Source organism: Panthera uncia (assembly GCF_023721935.1).
Source record: "Panthera uncia isolate 11264 chromosome A3 unlocalized genomic scaffold, Puncia_PCG_1.0 HiC_scaffold_11, whole genome shotgun sequence".
NCBI lineage: Eukaryota > Metazoa > Chordata > Mammalia > Carnivora > Felidae > Panthera > Panthera uncia.
In genome coordinates, this window is record NW_026057578.1 from 11885354 (window position 1) to 11901604 (window position 16251).

The 16251-nt window shown below is 51.4% G+C and overlaps 1 protein-coding gene across 1 annotated transcript in view; it reads left to right on the forward strand.

The window, feature by feature from the left end:
* PTGIS (prostaglandin I2 synthase) overlaps positions 1-16245 on the forward strand; it is a 37123-nt gene extending 20878 nt beyond the window's left edge. The window contains exons 6-10 of the mRNA XM_049650625.1: positions 2067-2248; positions 10406-10574; positions 11570-11751; positions 13422-13573; positions 16057-16245. Of these exons, the coding sequence (XP_049506582.1) occupies positions 2067-2248; positions 10406-10574; positions 11570-11751; positions 13422-13573; positions 16057-16201 (830 nt within the window). The 3' untranslated portion in view covers positions 16202-16245. The remainder of the gene's footprint in view (positions 1-2066; positions 2249-10405; positions 10575-11569; positions 11752-13421; positions 13574-16056) is intronic.
* Positions 16246-16251: the final 6 nt, after the last annotated feature.

Consider the following 16251-nt stretch of genomic DNA (forward strand, 5'->3'; position numbering starts at 1 on the left):
ATTTCTGCACAACCCTTTGTGTGGGTACTTCTGTTATCCCAGTTTACAGGTTTGAAAACTGAGGAGTTGTGAGGTGGGGTGGGTTTTTGTTGTTGTCGAATTGCAAGAGTTCTTTATATATTTTGGATCCTAGACCCTTACCAGATCTATGATTTGCAAATATTTTCTCTCATCCTGCTCATTGTCTTTTCATACTGTGTTGCTTTTTAAAGTCATCCTTAGAAGCTGTGTTGACAGTGATATTCAAGGTGTGTAATTGTGCTGTCAGAGCTCAAAGAATCCCAGTCATTGCCAAATCTGTGTTAAATTTCTTTGCTCGCTTCTTTAGCTATTTCATCAGCTAACTCTTACAAATCCAGCATGAGCATCAACCGAGGGCCTTTAGCACTTCCTTTAGCCTCCACTCACTTGTTGAAAACCTCCACATGCCCAGGTCCCATGCCCCCAAGATTCTGACAAGATTGGTCTGCAGTGGGACCTGGGCATCCAGAGAGTTAAAGCTTCTGGGCGATTCTCCAGTGCCCCAAAAGTTGAGAGACATAGGAAGATAATGTATTTCAGATGAACAGTGGGCTCATTGCTTTAAATCGAGAAGTACAGGGGCACCCGGGTGGCTCTCTCGGTTAAACGTCCAACTCTTTGTTTCGGTCAGGTCATGATCTAACAGGTTGTGAGTTCAAGCCCTGCGTTGGGCTCCGTGCTGACAGCTCGGAGCCTGGAGCCTGCTTCAGATTCTGTGTCTTCCTCTCTCTCTCTCTCTCTCTCTCCCCCTCCCCCACTCATGCTCTGTCTCTCTCGAAAATAAATAAACATTAAAAAATATTAAATTGAGAAGTATATCACCTGAAAAGGTCCGGAGGTTGAAAAAAAGCATATGGAGCATATTATTTGAAAATATAATATGCTTAAAATATATGTATATTTTAATATAAGTTTACCCTACATTTTCCACCCTTTCGAATACCCTGTAATATGCAACCCAGTCTAGAACCATTGGGTGGATGGGTCTTCCTGAAACACTGCTTCGTGGTTCCAAAAAGCCGGTGAGAGCACCTCTAGTCCTTGGGAATTTTGTAACCATCCAGAGCGACACCCACTTTTCCAAGGGGTGATTTCGGAAGAACCAACTCTCTTATTTGCACGTACATCTGTAAATACAGCATCGTCCTGCAGTGTGAACACAGTGTATGAATGATAAGCACCTGGCTTTGTGCCCTCAACAGTCTGCCCGGCTCGGCCCATCTGGATCCATACCTCGGTTTCCACCGCGTGTGGTGCCCCAGAGCCTAACACCCTGTTGTTTACTTCATGGTGCCTGTGAACTGGTAATCCGTGGGCCAGAGCTGCCCTTCAGAGAGGCTTTTGTGGCCTGCACAGTGACGAACATTTCTTGCCCAGACGCCGGCCTTAAAGCACATGGGAAGACTCCCTGTGAACATCTTGACTTTCATTTTCTTCTGAAAACTCAGGCTCCCTGGCCGTGCTGGGCCACGTTCCTCTGCCAGGCTGGTGGTCACCCCGACCCTCCTGTTCCCCATGGCCCCGTCCTGGCCCTCCTCCTTCATTTACTTTACCTGCCTTCCCTGGAGGTAGTTGAGTTTGAGACCCCTAGACCCATCTTTCCCCTCTCGATAGCAGTTAGGTCATTTCCCACGTCTCCTGAACGGAGCTGTGCGAGTCGGCTCATGTCGTCTCCTTGTGCACACGGCTGGCGTTGCTTTGGGATGGGGCCCTGGGAAGGGAGAATGGGGCTTCGCGTTTCCTGTTCCTTCACCTGCTGTGTAAGAAACACCGTTCATTTAATGCGTATTAACAGAGCACCTCCTGCGGGCCAGGTGCTGGAGACAGAGCTCACAGAGGTGAGCGAGACAGGACCCCTCACTCCTGGCCACTGGGGTGAGACAGATAATAACAAGTTGGCATTTAAAGGCCTTTCTTGGGTCCTCTTTCCCCACCCCGAGGAGTGACACCCAGAAGAGCCTTGGCCTCACGGGACATTGGGGCTGGGTGGCCTTGGGCCCAGGGTGGATCCGTAACCCCCGCCCCCCTGTGCTCTGTCCCTGTAGGGGATAAGGACCGCGTGTGCAGAGTCAAAGGTCACCTGTGGAAGCTGCTGTCCCCAGCCAGACTTGCTGCTCGGGCCCACCGGAGCAAGTGGCTGGGGAGTTACCTGCTGTACCTGGAGGAGATAGGGGTGCCCGAGGACATGCAGGCCCGGGCCCTGGTGCTGCAGCTCTGGGCCACACAGGTGGGTGGATGGTGCACACGGGTGTGGTTGTGCGTGTGAGTGCATGTGTCTCTGTGTGTGCCATCGGGCACACGCAGGCACACGTGTGAGTGTGCATAGGAGTGTGCGTGCGTGGGTGTGTGCATCTGCGAGTGTTTTCTCCACATGAGCGTGGGTGTGGGTATGTGAACATACCCAGCTGTCTGCCCCAATTCCCGGACTTCCTTAACCATCAGACGGTATCGGGAATGGGATCATTCATTCAGTGTTAATTTATTTTAATTTGGAAAAATGTCAAACTTAGAGAAAAGCTGTGTGTTAGGGCGCCTGGGTGGCTCAGTCGGTTGAGCAACTGACTTTGGCCCAGGTCATGATCTCGCGGTCCGTGGGTTCGAGAGCCGCGTCGGGCTCTGGGCTGACAGCTCGGAGCCTGGAGCCTGTTTCAGATTCTGTGTCTCCCTCTCTCTCTGCCCCTCCCCTGTTCATGCTCTGTCTCTCTCTGTCTCAAAAATAAATAAACGTTAAAAAAAAAAAAGAGAGAGTGCCTGGGTGGTTCTGTCGATTTAGCCTCTGACTTCGGCTCAGGTCATGATCTCGCTCATCGAACGAACTCAGGTCCGTGAGTTTGAGCCCCGCGTCGGGCTCTGTGCTGACAGCTCAGAGCCTGGAGCCTGTTTCGGATTCCGTGTCTCCCTCTCTCTCTGATCCTCCCCCATTCATGCTCTGTCTCTCTGTCTCAAAAATAAATAAACGTTAAAAATATTTTAAAAAATAATAAAAAAATTAATAAAAAATAAAAAAAGAGAAAAGCTGTGTGAATAGTTTAATAAACATACACAGTTCACCTTGAGTTCCCAATTTTTAACATTTTATCACATGTGCCTTCTCCCCCTCCCCTCCTCCTCCTCCTCCTCCCTATCTCCTACTGGGGTTATTTTACTGAGTCGTTTGCAGACAAGTAGCAGACATCATGACTCTTTATCCCTAATTACTTCAGTGTATATTCCTAAGAGCAAGAAGTTTCCCTTACATGACACAGTACGAAGATCCCATTCAGGACAATTAACCCAGATTCAGGATCATTATCTAATAGTCCCGATTCAGTCTTGCCACTTGTCCCAACAATGTCCTTTATGGCTCATCTTGGTCCGACATCCAATCCAGGATCACACTGTGCCTTCAGTCATTCTGTCTTTTGAGTTTTCTTTAATGTGGAACAGTTTCTGTGCCTTTCATTGTTTTTCATGACCTTGACATTTTTGAAGTATGCAGAACAGTCATTTTGAAGAATTATTTAAAAGTTCCGTTGAGTACTTACCTAGACCTCAAAGATCTGCTTTTGTTGCTTATATTTTAGCTGGTGCAGACAGTCAAGGAAGTGCATACAGGGTGATTTTATTTTATTTTATTTTATTTTATTTTATTTTATTTATTTTATTATTTTATTTTGTTTTATTTTATTTTATTTTATTTTATTTTATTTTATTTTTAAGTTTATTTATTTTGAGAAAGAGAGAAAGTGTGTGTGCACCTGCACAAGTGGGGCAGGGGCAGAGAGGGAGGGAGTCGGGGAGAGAGAGAGAATGAGTGAATGAATCCCAAGCAGGCTCTGTGCTGTCAACAAGGAGACTGGTGAGATCATGACCTGAGCCAAAATCAAGAATCAGACGCTTAACCAACTGAGCCACCCAGGCACCCTGTACAGGGTGAATTTAGATGTGGATATATACAGGATGTAATATGGAGTCAGGAATAGAGAGACCCTGGGGGTCTGTTGTCATCAAGGTGGTTGAGGAGGACTCTCTGAGAAGGAGAGGTTTGGCTGATAAGAAAGAGCTGAAGTTGGGGGCTTGGGAGAGATGTGGGAATACAGCATTCCGAGTAAGGGAAAGAGAAAGTGCAAAGGCCCTGGGGTTGCATCATACCCAGTGTTTGGACAATAGGAAGGAGTTGAGTGTGGCTGAAGCAGAGTGAGGAGGGGTAGGAATGAGGGAAGAGACCATGGATGGCATGTGGGTCCCAGTAAATAAGAACTTGGGGTTTTTCTGTGGCTGAGGTGGGAGCCCTGGGAATGTTCTAAGCAGAGCAGGGAAAGGATCTCAGGAGCAAAGGCAGAAGTAAGGACACCAATGAGACAGTGGCGGTAGGACCAGGTGGTGGCCATGGGGGTGATGAGGAAATTCTGGAAACAGAGAAGCCAGCGCCAGTGGCTATGGTAATGGACCAGATACTGGGGTGAGAGAAAGCAGGGCTGTCCTCTCCTGGACCCCAGAGCCCTGCACCTTCTCTTGGCCCCTCCTCAGCAGTGACAGCTGCACAGACTGACATTTCTGGGTAATTCCCTTCCCATCGACTTGCAGCTTATTTTTAGTTTCCTCTCAGAGCCATTAACTGTCCTTGCAGGCAAAGGCTGGCAAGGGGCAAGGGCTGGGTTTAATCATCAGTTGGGGCCCCATTAGTGCCTAAGAACATATTTATGGGTAGAGACTTGGAGCTCCCAACCGCCCCCAGAATCCCTTGCAGAATGACCTCTGTCAGCAGAACTAGATGCTGGCTTGGGGGCTCGAGTGGCAGAGAGTCTGGGGAACAGCCTTTGGTGGGGCCAGGAGAACTGAGCAGGGCTTGGGGACAGGACATCCTCTGACTCTGCGTTGTTGACAGTGTGCAGAATTCAGGCAGGTGACAAGATGCTTCGAGAGCTTGAGTCTTTTTATTTTTTTTTATTTTTTTTATGTTTATTCATTTTTGAAAGACAGGGAGAGACAGAGTACAAGCAGGGGTGGGGTGGAGAGAGAGAGGGACACAGAATCCGAAGCAGGCTCCATCCAGGCTCCATCCAGGCTCCGAGCTGTCAGCACAGAGGCCGACGCGGGGCTCGAACTCACGGGCCATGAGATCATGACCTGGGCCGAAGTCGGACGCTCAACGGACTGAGCCACCCAGGCGGCCCGAGGGCTCGAGTCTTAAGAGCAAGGCCAAGATGCTGAGAAGCCCCGTGGTGTTGGGCACAGGCTCTGTGACCCACCTGCCTGGATTTGAATCCTGACTTTGCCACTCCCTGGCAAACCAGTCACTTATGTTCTTGGTGCCTCAGTTTACTCAGCTGTAAAGTGAAGGTGGCAGTCAGTCCGTCCTCAAGGCGCTGTGGTGAGGATGGGAGAAAGCGATGATGGCAAACCTGTAATTGTACCGGGCAGGTGACTAGAGCTCACTAGACGTGTTCAACAATTATTTAGTGAATGGCCACTGTGTGCTGGGCACCATTCTAGAAGCCGGGGATAGAGCAGTGAGCAGACCAAAGACCCCTGCCCTTACGGAGCTGACATTCTGGGAGAAGACACTTGGTAAACAAGTCAGCGTATAAAATATAGCCAAGGTAAACATAGTCAAGTTCTGTAGAGAACCGATAAAGTGGGGGAGGGGGTGGGGAGGGCTACTTTATGTAGGGTGGCCAAGGAAGCCCTCACCAGGAAGGTGACATCTGAGCAGAATATAAAGGGAGGGAGGGAGCCATATAGATACATAGGATGAGGGCATCCAAACAGGGGCACAGCAAGTGCAAAGGCCCTGAGGTGGGGATCGGGGTGATGTGATAGAGAGGTAGCAGGGCCCTGTGGGCTTTGGGGGGGACTTCGGCTTTTCCTCTGAGAAAGGAATTCTTTGAGGGCACTGAACAGAGGAGCAACATAGCCTGCCATCTGCTTTAGAGGGATTATTCTGGCTACATCACTGAGAATCGGCTGTAGGGGAGGAAGTGGAGGCAGGGAGACCAGAGATGAGGCCACTGCAATGTCCAGGCAAGAGAGGATGGTGATGGGCCAGGGCAGGTGCCGAGGCCAAGAGAGGGAGTGAGTGCATTCTGGACACATTTCTGGGTAGAGCCAACAGGATTTGCTGTTGGACGGGACATTGAGAGAAGGTGCCAACAGCGATGTCTCCAGGTTTTGGCCTGAGCAACAGGAAGGACAAAGATGCTGTTAACTGATGAGCGAGATGGTGAACGGGGCGGGCGTGCGGGGAGAGAATCAGAGGGTTGGTTTTGGGTGTGTGAGTTTGAAACAGAGGACTGGGTAGGGGGTGGGGGACGCAGCTGGAGTGAAGAAGAATATGGAATTCAGGGCTGAGGTCCAGGAGGGAGATGTGCCCTTGGGAGGTGTTGGTGTGGTGGTGGTTTGGGCAGCCACTGGTCTGGAGACCGCAGGGGCTCAGGGGGATGGAGAGGGCACCCGACTGGCCTCTCCAGCTGTGGGGATCAGGAAGGCGGAGAGGAGTCTGCGTGAAAACCGAGGAGGAGTGGTCCGGGGGCTGTGGGAGGGGAACCGGGAGGGGGCCACCTGGAGGCCAGCTGCAGAAAGTTCTGAGAGGCGGCCGGATGGTAGTTTGGCTGCTATCGTCAGATCAGAGTGGACACCGGAGGCTCCAGCCCCCGGCGGCTAGAGGGCCGCCCAGGTCAGGGAAGGGGCTGGCTCTGAAGGGGTGAGGTGGGCAGAGCGAGGCGTTCACGAAGCCCTGCCTGGCAGGCCCACGGCGGCCCAGGCTTCCCTCCCAGCTCTGAGGCATTAGGCGGGGGGAGGGGCGACCGTGTCGACCCTAGAAACAACAGATTCTTTTTTAATCACAAAAAATGAAAAGAGATATCACCTGTGACCTCCCATCCCTCAGCTCTGCTTCCTTCTCTGGTGGCTCCGGGCCCAGACGGGCTGCCCCAGAGGGTGGCCGTGAAGGGTGCCAGCAGCTCCTGGCAGCTGGGCAGCGCCCCCCCCCCCCCCCCCCCCCCCCCCCGGAGGAGGGCTTCTCCTTCCCATGGATTCTCCCACAAATCCCAGGTCTGAGGCTCATTGGCCCAGCCCGAGTCACACGTCCCCTCTGAGTATATCGCCGAGTGGCCCAGCCCGGGTAGCGAGGCCACACCCGAGGTCTGGAGGGTGTGGCTCAGCCCCAGATGCCCAGAGTGGAGTAGGAGGTGCTTCTTCGAAGGAAAATGGGGTGCTGCTATCCACAGGCAAGGGAGTGGAGGCAGGGCAGGCAGGGAGCACGTGTCCCCCACTCCTCCTGGCTGTGTGGTGAGGTGGCCACAAAGTGGAGCACAGGATCCCAGTGCGGTGTCCGGTGCGCTTCGAGCGCCCCCTGGAGGCCAGCTGCTGCCATTCACAGGAAAGGTAGAGCAGAGGACAGGCGCTCCTGGGTGAATGGACTTTGGCTGCAGGGGTGGGGAATGAGGCTAGACGGGACGCATTCTCCTGGGTAGACGGAGGCGGGGCCCTACGGGAGACAGCTCGACTTCCAGGGTGGTGAGTTCAAGATCTCTTGTAGAGGTGAGATCACATACACGTGCACACTCACGTGTCTGTGCAGTGGGCGGAAGGCAGTCTTTGCCGCCTCCCCAACTTGCCACGGTTTTTTCTGGAAGGCAGAGATCGCTGAGCAGCCTCATGCTCCCCTCATTCTTTGTGATTAATGAGCGGTGGCCCCCATCAGACTGTCCAGGCAAGACAAAATGGCCTTGGCCCTGGCTTCACCCAAGGCTGAATTATTTATCACCTACAGCCCCCTGGCTGTTTAAGTGATGGACAGCAAGTGACCTTGCTTGTCTCTGTAGGACCTGAGGTGCCAGAGGAAATCTCAGAGTCCAAGGCCCCACCTTGTTCTCAAACGGGGTAGGGGAGGAGAGGAGGGGTGCTGGGAGGGGAGACCGCTTCTGAGCACCTGCTCTGTGCCCAGCAGGCGGAGATGGCTTATGTTACCCCCACTTAACCAGGACGGAGGTTTTGAGACCCAGAGTGGGAAGTGACTTGTCCAGAGTCACAGAAAGCGGGGAGCTGGGTTGTAAACCCAACTCTGCCTGATCCAGTCCAGGGTTCTGCCAGCCCACCTCCCAGGCTGCCTTGGACATAGAGGTTTCTTCCACAAATACCATTGAACTCCTGCTGTGCGCTGGGACTGGGGAGCGCTTAGTTGGCCTTTTCAGTGAAATGGGTGATGATGGTACCTGCTTGAAGGGAGAATTGAATGAGGGAACAATGGCACTTCCTTGGTGCTGAATTCACAGCAGCTAAAGAAAAAAAAACCCAGAAAATCTGTTTCACCATCATTGATGCTTTGGTCCATTTGTTTTCTGCCTTTTTCTGTACATTTCTGTGATTAAGATCATGGAGTTTTTTGTTGTTATTTAGGTTTTTTTTTTTTTTTTTTTTGAGAGAGAGAGAGAGAGAGAGAGAGAGAGAGAGAGAGTGCATGCAAGCAGGGAAGGGGCAGAGATGGAGAGAGGGAGAGAGAGAACCCCAAGCAGTCTCTGCACTGTCAGCGCAGAGCCCGATTCGGGGCTCGATCTCACAAACCATGAGATCATGACCTGAGCTGAAATCAAGAGTCAGATGCTTAACCAGCTGAGCCACCAAGATCATGCAGTTTTTAAAATCCAAGTTTTAATTTTACTTAATATCATGTCACAAGCATTTCTCCATGTCATTGCAGATCATTATAAAAATCACCCCACTTTTCTTTGGCTTAAAAGTACTGCATCCATTAAAAAAATTCAAATAGTGTAAAAGGGCATATGTAGTGAGAATCAGTACCTGCCACTCCCCCCCCCCCCCGCCCCTCCCGCTTCGGTCCCAGAGGCTCCTTGTAGAGATGGTCTGTGCTTCCTCATGGGATCCCTCTTCAAACCTGCAAATGGGAGCACAGTGAATCCCTGTTCTGCGTCCCCCTGTGCCTCAGGGCATCTTGGCTACTGTCCCATTGGTACACACAGAGCCAGCTGCCTTTTAACGACTTCCTGTAGCATCGTTCTATGGAGGGATCATCGTCTATCTCATTGATCTATTGATAGACCGGCTTTGCTTCCAATCTTTTGCTGTTACTTCAGCACTGTGATCCATATCCTTGTGCAAATGTCCTTTTGTCCGTGTGCAATTATGTCTGTAATAGAATTACTGGGGAAATGCGGCGTTTAATGACTATCATCAAGATGGGATGACAGCCAAAAGTCGTCCCCCGTATCAAGGTTAGTTGGTATTCCACCCATGCCTGGAGCTTATTTTGGGGTACCCCACACATATTTCAGCTGCAGGAAATACCTGAATATTAAAGTGTTCAGCTAAGGCTGAAGTCTTGGAACAAGAAATTTAAAAATATTTTTTGTAGTTTTTTATTTATTCAGGTAATCTCTATACCCAACACGGGGCTCACACTCACAACCCCGAAATCAAGAGTCACATGCTCCTCCAACCGAGCCAGCCGGGTGCCCCTAGAGCAAGAGATTTTATCCATTTTCCTAATTACTGAACTATTGAGAACTTTTACATAATTTTTGTTCAAGAAATTACTAGCTTTCATGGTCATCGTTGATTACCGCTTCTTCTCAACATACACACACAATGTGCAAATATTTGAAAGTAGATACCCGGGCATTACATCAGTTGCTATTGTTGTGTGACAACAAACCACAAAAACTTGGTGGCACACACTGATGGGTATTTATTTAACTCCCACATCTGTGGGTCTGCTGGGAGTCAGCCGCTCTGGACGAGGCTTAGCTGGACGGCCGGCTCTGTCCCACGTGTGTCTCATCCTCCTCGTGGGACCAGCAAGCCATCGGGCAAGTGGAAACAGACAAGGTCTCTTAAGGCCCGTGCTCAGAGCTGCTGCTCGGTCAGTTCTGATCGATTCTGTTGGTCAAAACAAGTCACACAGCGGAGCCCAGATTCAGGGGGCTGGGGAAATACACTCTGCCTCTGAAATGGGAGGCAGAGCAAAGTCCGTGACAAGGGGCACGGATACAGGGAAGGGTGGAGAACCGGGGCTAAGGATTCGGTCGTCCTAGATGTTAACAATAATCTTAACTGATACACCTTGTTCCTACTACTGACACTTCTTTGCTGATTAGCTATGAAGATCACCTGTGTGAGCTCAGCTCAGGGATTTTGCTCAAGGTCAGGGATGCCAAGAATAGCCCTGAGTGTAGGCATTGGGCTACACCAAAGCCCCAGAGCATATTTGGGCCGTGTCCTGAGCTGAAGATAAATATGAGTCATCCCTAGATGTTTGGCAGGCATGGGAACCCAGGCCTACTGACCCCTGTGCCTTGGCCAGGGCTGTGGCTGTGGCACGGGCCAGTCAGCTCTCACCCCAGGTTTGCCCTGTTGATGGTATAACAGGGGCTCCTTCTCATTGCAGGGCAACATGGGTCCTGCTGCCTTCTGGCTTCTGCTCTTCCTCCTCAAGAATCCTGAGGCCCTGGCTGCTGTCCGTGGAGAGCTTGAGCAGCTCCTCTCCAGAACAGAACAGACTGTTTCGCAAATGACCACCCTCCCCCAGAAGCTTTTGGACAGCATGCCTGTGCTTGGTGAGACAGACCCTCCAGATTAGCCCCAAAGACTGGGTCATCGTGGGCCCCCTAAGCCCTTCCCAACATGGACTCCCATCATCCAGAGTCCATCAGTGTCCTCTGACCTAGGGTCTCCCAAGACCTCCTATCTTCTTAGACCTGGTATCTCTGTGCCCCTCACTCAGCTGCCCAGGACTCATGGTCTCTGCAGATTTTTGGTTGCAAATGGCAAAACACCTAACTTAAACTGGCTGAAGCAGACAAAGGACTTTCTTTGAGGGCATTAACTCAGAAGTCCAGAGGACAGCTAACTTCAGGCACAGGTAGACCCAGGTGCTTTAACAACATCATTAGGACTCAGTCTGTCCCTCTCTGGGCCCTGCCCTGCTGGGTTGGCTCCAGTCTCAGGTCAGCAGGATGGCCACCAGTTCTGGACTGGTATCCAGGACTGGGCATACTGTCAGTCCTACGAGGGGGTGCTTCTCTGAGATGTTCCTACCCAAAGTCCCAGGATTGTGTCTCATTGGCTCTCTTTGAGTCACATGCCCATCTTGAACCAGTGACAGGTTCAGAGGGTTGAAATGCTCTGATTGGTCAATCACACACAGCCCATGGAATTGGGAGTGAAGTCAACAGCCCAACCTCTGACAGCGGGAGAGGAGTGGTCTCCAGAAGAAGATCAGGGAACTGTTTCCAGATGGGGAGTGTAAGCTGGTCAGACAGAAACAACCGACACTGATGGCCCTGCTCTCCCCAGTCTCCCCTGATATCTCCCTGGCTCCCACAGTCCTTCACAGCTTCTAGAGTCAGACCCGAACCCTCACATCCAATATCTGAGGACCATAGTAATCATATCTCATCAGGTGGCCTTTTTTGGCTCCTCTGTGTGATGGGGGGCAAGTTATGCACCCTCTCTGAGCCTGCCCACCTTCCTCTGTAAAATGAGGGCTGGGGGTGGCATTTGCGTGTGTGAGAGGACAGCTGCTGACCCTTCCTGGTACCTGCCCATGCAGACAGCGTGCTTAGTGAGAGCCTCAGGCTCACTGCTGCGCCCTTCATTACCCGGGAGGTCATGGTGGACCTGGCCATGCCCATGGCAGATGGGCGGGAATTCAGCCTGCGACGTGGAGACCGCCTCCTCCTCTTTCCCTTCCTGAGTCCCCAGAAAGACCCGGAAATCTACACAGACCCAGAGGTAAGTTGCATACCAGCGACTGTGGGGAAAAAAAATCAGTGGCTTCGGGACTAGCCGGATCTGAGTGGCAGCCCAGCTCTGCTCTTTGTTTGCTGTGTGACCATGCCCAGATTACTTCACCTCTCTGTGTCTCTCGCCTGTGAAATGGACCTGATGATAGCACCTGACTCATTGGGTTGTCAGGAAAATTAAAGGAGAGCGTGTAAGAAAGGGCTTCACAGTGCCTGGCATGCATGGAATGCTTTGTAAGTGATAGCTGAGCAATTTTCCTGTTTTCAGAATGTTATGTCAGCTTCTCAACACTTTTCTCTCTCCTCGGACTTTGAGATAGATGGGTCAAACTTTTATAATTTCTAACAGATTTGGGTGCTTACCACGAGCCAGGCCCTGTGCTGTACATCCATCCACATACCCTTCCTTCCTTCCATCCATCCATCCACCTACCCACTCAGTCTTCCATCTCTGCATCCCCTGGTCCTTTTACGTGTCCTTCCACCCATCTTTCATTCAGCTCCTCCCCTGTGCCAAGCCCTGTTCTCAGACACTGTCTTCGCCTTACCCTACAATGTAACCAAAGGAAATTGACATCCTCTTTTTAAAAAATAATTTTGTTTAAGTAATCTCTATGCCCAGTGAGGGGCTCGAACTCATGACCCTGAGATGAAGAGTTGCATGCTCTACCTTCTGAGCCAGCCAGGCACCTCTAAAAATAATTTTAAATTTTACCCTGCCAAAGTAATATATACTTGTAAAGTAGAAATATGCAGACACATATGTTTAAAAGTAAAAACTTTTCTTCACTGCCTTTACCCTCCGCTTATACAGAGTTCCCTAACAATGGTTTGGAGTGTATCCTTTAAATTATTTTTATGCCTTTACAGACACACATACCACGCTGACACACGTATGAATAAATAGGTGTGTGAACAGGATAACACAATACATGCTATTCTGAAACTTGCCTTTTTAACTCAACCAGTCTAAAGAACCCTTTCTGTGTGAGCACACACAGACCAAGCCTACCCTTCTAAAAAGCTGAGGTAATTAAAAAAAATTAAAAAAAAAATTTTTTTTAACGTTTATTTATTTTTGAGACAGAGAGAGACAGAGCGTGAATGGGGGAGGGTCAGAGAGAGAGGGAGACACAGAATCTGAAACAGGCTCCAGGCTCTGAGCTGTCAGCACAGAGCCCGATACAGGGCTTGGACTCACAGACTGCGAGATCATGACCTGAGCCAAAGTCGGGCGCTCAACCGACTGAGCCACCCGGGCGCCCCTAAAAAAAAATTTTTTTATGTTTATTTATTCTTGAGAGAGTGAGAGAGACACACTCACTCCGTGAGCCAGGGATGGGCAGAATTAGAGAGGGAGACACAGAATCTGAAACAGGCTCCGGGCCCTGAGCTGTCAGCACAGAGCCCGACGTGGGGCTCGAACTCACGGACTGTGAGATCGTGACCTGAGCCAAAGTTGGATGCTCAACCGACTGAGCCACGCAGACGCCCTAAGCTGTGGTAATTTTTTAACCACTGCCCTGTTAATTGGCCTTTACGTTGTTTTCAGTTTTTCCCTCTTGTAAACAAGACTTCGATGAGCACCCTCGCACAGTTTTCTCCCCGCATGCGTGTTGTGGGGGGTGGAGCCAGAAATGGACCCCCTTTCTATTTCAGGTGTTTAAGTATAACCGATTCCTGAACTCAGATGGGTCAGAGAAGAAAGACTTTTACAAGGACGGGAAGCGACTGAAACACTACAGCATGCCGTGGGGCGCTGGGCACAACCAGTGCCTGGGGAAGGCTTATGCCATCAGCAGCATCAAACAGTGAGTGTGGGGCGGTGGCACGGGGTGCAGGCCTGGGGTTGGAGGGGGAGGCTCCTGCTCCAGCTGGTTGGCACACGCCCTCCTCTCCGGAGACCAAGGGTTCTCAGCCAGGAGAATGGGCAGAGGCTCCACACAGCCCATGAGCCTTCTCCTGCCCACAGATCTACTTATTTGTGTTTTTAAAAATGTGTGCTAACTTTTTAAGAATCAGAAGATCACGCATAAAAAGCAAGATTTCTGATCTCTTTTGAAATCATCAGATCTGGCAATGAGCTCTTCCCTGCAAGCCTGGTGTCCAAATACCAAACTCCCAGAATACCAAACACTGGACGTTCTGTGCCGCTGACCATTGCTATCCACAGCTGCTGTGCGTGTTCAGAACCCTCTCAGCAGGAACTGGCCGAATGTCATTGTTCCCTCTTGGTTATTTCAACGCCTGTGGGCCAGAGTGCCTTATAAATTCTCGTCTCTGGATCCCAAGAGCCTTGGCCTCTGGACCACAGACAGGGTTATGACATCTGCCCTGTCCTGTCCTGGCCCTGTGTAATCGTAAGCTGGGTGACCTTCTGTGCCTGTTTCCTCAACTGTTCAAGGCGGGGGTCCTAATCCTGCTGTGTCCCCAGTGGTGTCAGAATCTAAGAATTGGGTCTTCCAAAGTACTTACCCCACTGCCTGGCTCATTGTAGGCATTTAATAAGTGTTAGTCATTATTACAATTGCTCACATTACTATTACTAATGTGCAAGAGTTATGCTAGGTGGGTGGGCACGTTGCATTAACCTCTTGGTCTTGGTTTTCTCGGCGGTAAGTTCTGCTTCATGCACTTTCGTAAAACTCACACCCCCGTGAAGCCACACAATAAAATCAACAGGGATTGTGGGAAAAATGGGGCCGGGGATCTGACAGTCAAAAAAACCCTCGTGAAGTAACACATGCAAGATAAGAACCCAGGGGAGTGATGGTCGTACAGGCTCACACGTGTTACGTGCTTTCTCCTTGTGCCTCTCCCACACGAAACCCATAAGCAAATGAGGAATTAGCATGAGGCCCCCTTGGTGTCCCAGTGTATCCATCAGGTTGGAACAGACTCACGTGTTCAAAAGTGTAGCGGAACGGACTGTAGTTGTTACCTCGGAAAGTTTCTGGACAGATAAAAAGAGATCATGCATACTAAATGCTTAGCACGGTGCCTTGCACCTAGGGTTTCAGAAAATTAGCTAATTTGTTGTTATTTTTATCTCCCTTCACTGCCATGCACCCCCGCTAGGCAGGGGTCAGCCTGATACTGACTAGAGGTCAGATCATTTGCCACCGTGATCATGGACCTGGTGAGGGGAGGTGCCAGGATCCAAATCCAGGTGTCAGCACAGAGCTCCCTGCCCGATACAAACTTGATCTCTAGCATCCTACAGCTTCAGAGCTGGGAGAGGCTCGTCCCACCTCTTGGGCCTTCTTTGACCAGACAGGGAAACCGAGGCCCAGGGTGGGGAGGAAACTTAAGAGGCAGAGTTGAGTTCATCCAGCTCTGCTGCCTGGGGCATGGACTTGGCTCTGTCCTCGCCTTCCCTCCTCTCCATTCAGTGAGGTTAAAGCGTCCTCAGTCCCACACTGGCACCTGGGTCTCGGTGGGGGTGGTGAAGGGACACTGAGCAGTGGAAGATCCAGTCCTGACCCCACTGACACAGGAAGTGAGCTAAGGCAGGTGGGCTGGGGCCAGTTCACATCAGGTAGGGCTGCCTCCACACTTACCGGCACACGATTACACCCTGCCCCCGGCTCGTATGCTTGTCAGGAGGTTCCCCAGAGACGGCAGTAAGAGGCCTTGGGGGCGGGGTACCTTTCCCTAAGCTCACGAAGGCAGCCTCTGGTTTAGCAGCAGCCCTGACCAGAGCAGACAGCGAGGGCTCCAGGAGTTGCGTGGGGACAAGGGGTGGGGAGAGGACAAGGGGCGGGGAGAGGACAAGGGGCGGGCAGGAGAGTCAGAAAGGGTCCCTGAGTCAGGAGGAGTCAGACTCTGCTGCTGTAATAAGCGACCCCCAAGTCTCTGGCCTGTCACAACAGAGGTGTAGTTCCTACTCATACAAATTAGGTTGTGGGTTTGGGGGTCCCTCCCCTCCACACAGAGACTCAGGGCCAAGCTCTTTCTATCTCCCCGCCTCATCACCCCAACACAAGGCACATGCAGCCATCAGGCAGAGAAATGCCTACAGTCTCGTGTCGGCTGAGCAGTCTTTGGCGTGGAATCGACATTTGTCATTTCTGGTCACCGCCTGTCAGCAGAACTGGCCGGCGGGCCTCCTACCCCAGGGGCTGGCAGGGGTGAACGAGCTCACGGACTTTGGGCAGGAAGCACCTGTGCTCTTTTGCTCTCCCGCTTTTCCCAAAGCGAGACTGGGGTCAGACTCAGGAGGAAGCCGTTGCCCCCCTGCCTTATTCCAGAGGAGACCCCCAACTCTTCCACCTGCAACACCATCTCTCTGCAGATTCGTGTTCCTTGTGCTGGTGCACTTTGACCTGGAGCTGATCAACCCAGACGTGGAGATCCCCGAGTTTGACCTCAGCAGGTACGGCTTTGGGCTGATGCAGCCGGAACACGACGTGCCTGTCCGTTACCGCGTCCGGCCGTGAGCTCTGCCGTGCACTTGCCTCCACCCAGCCTGCCCCCCCCCCCCCCCCCC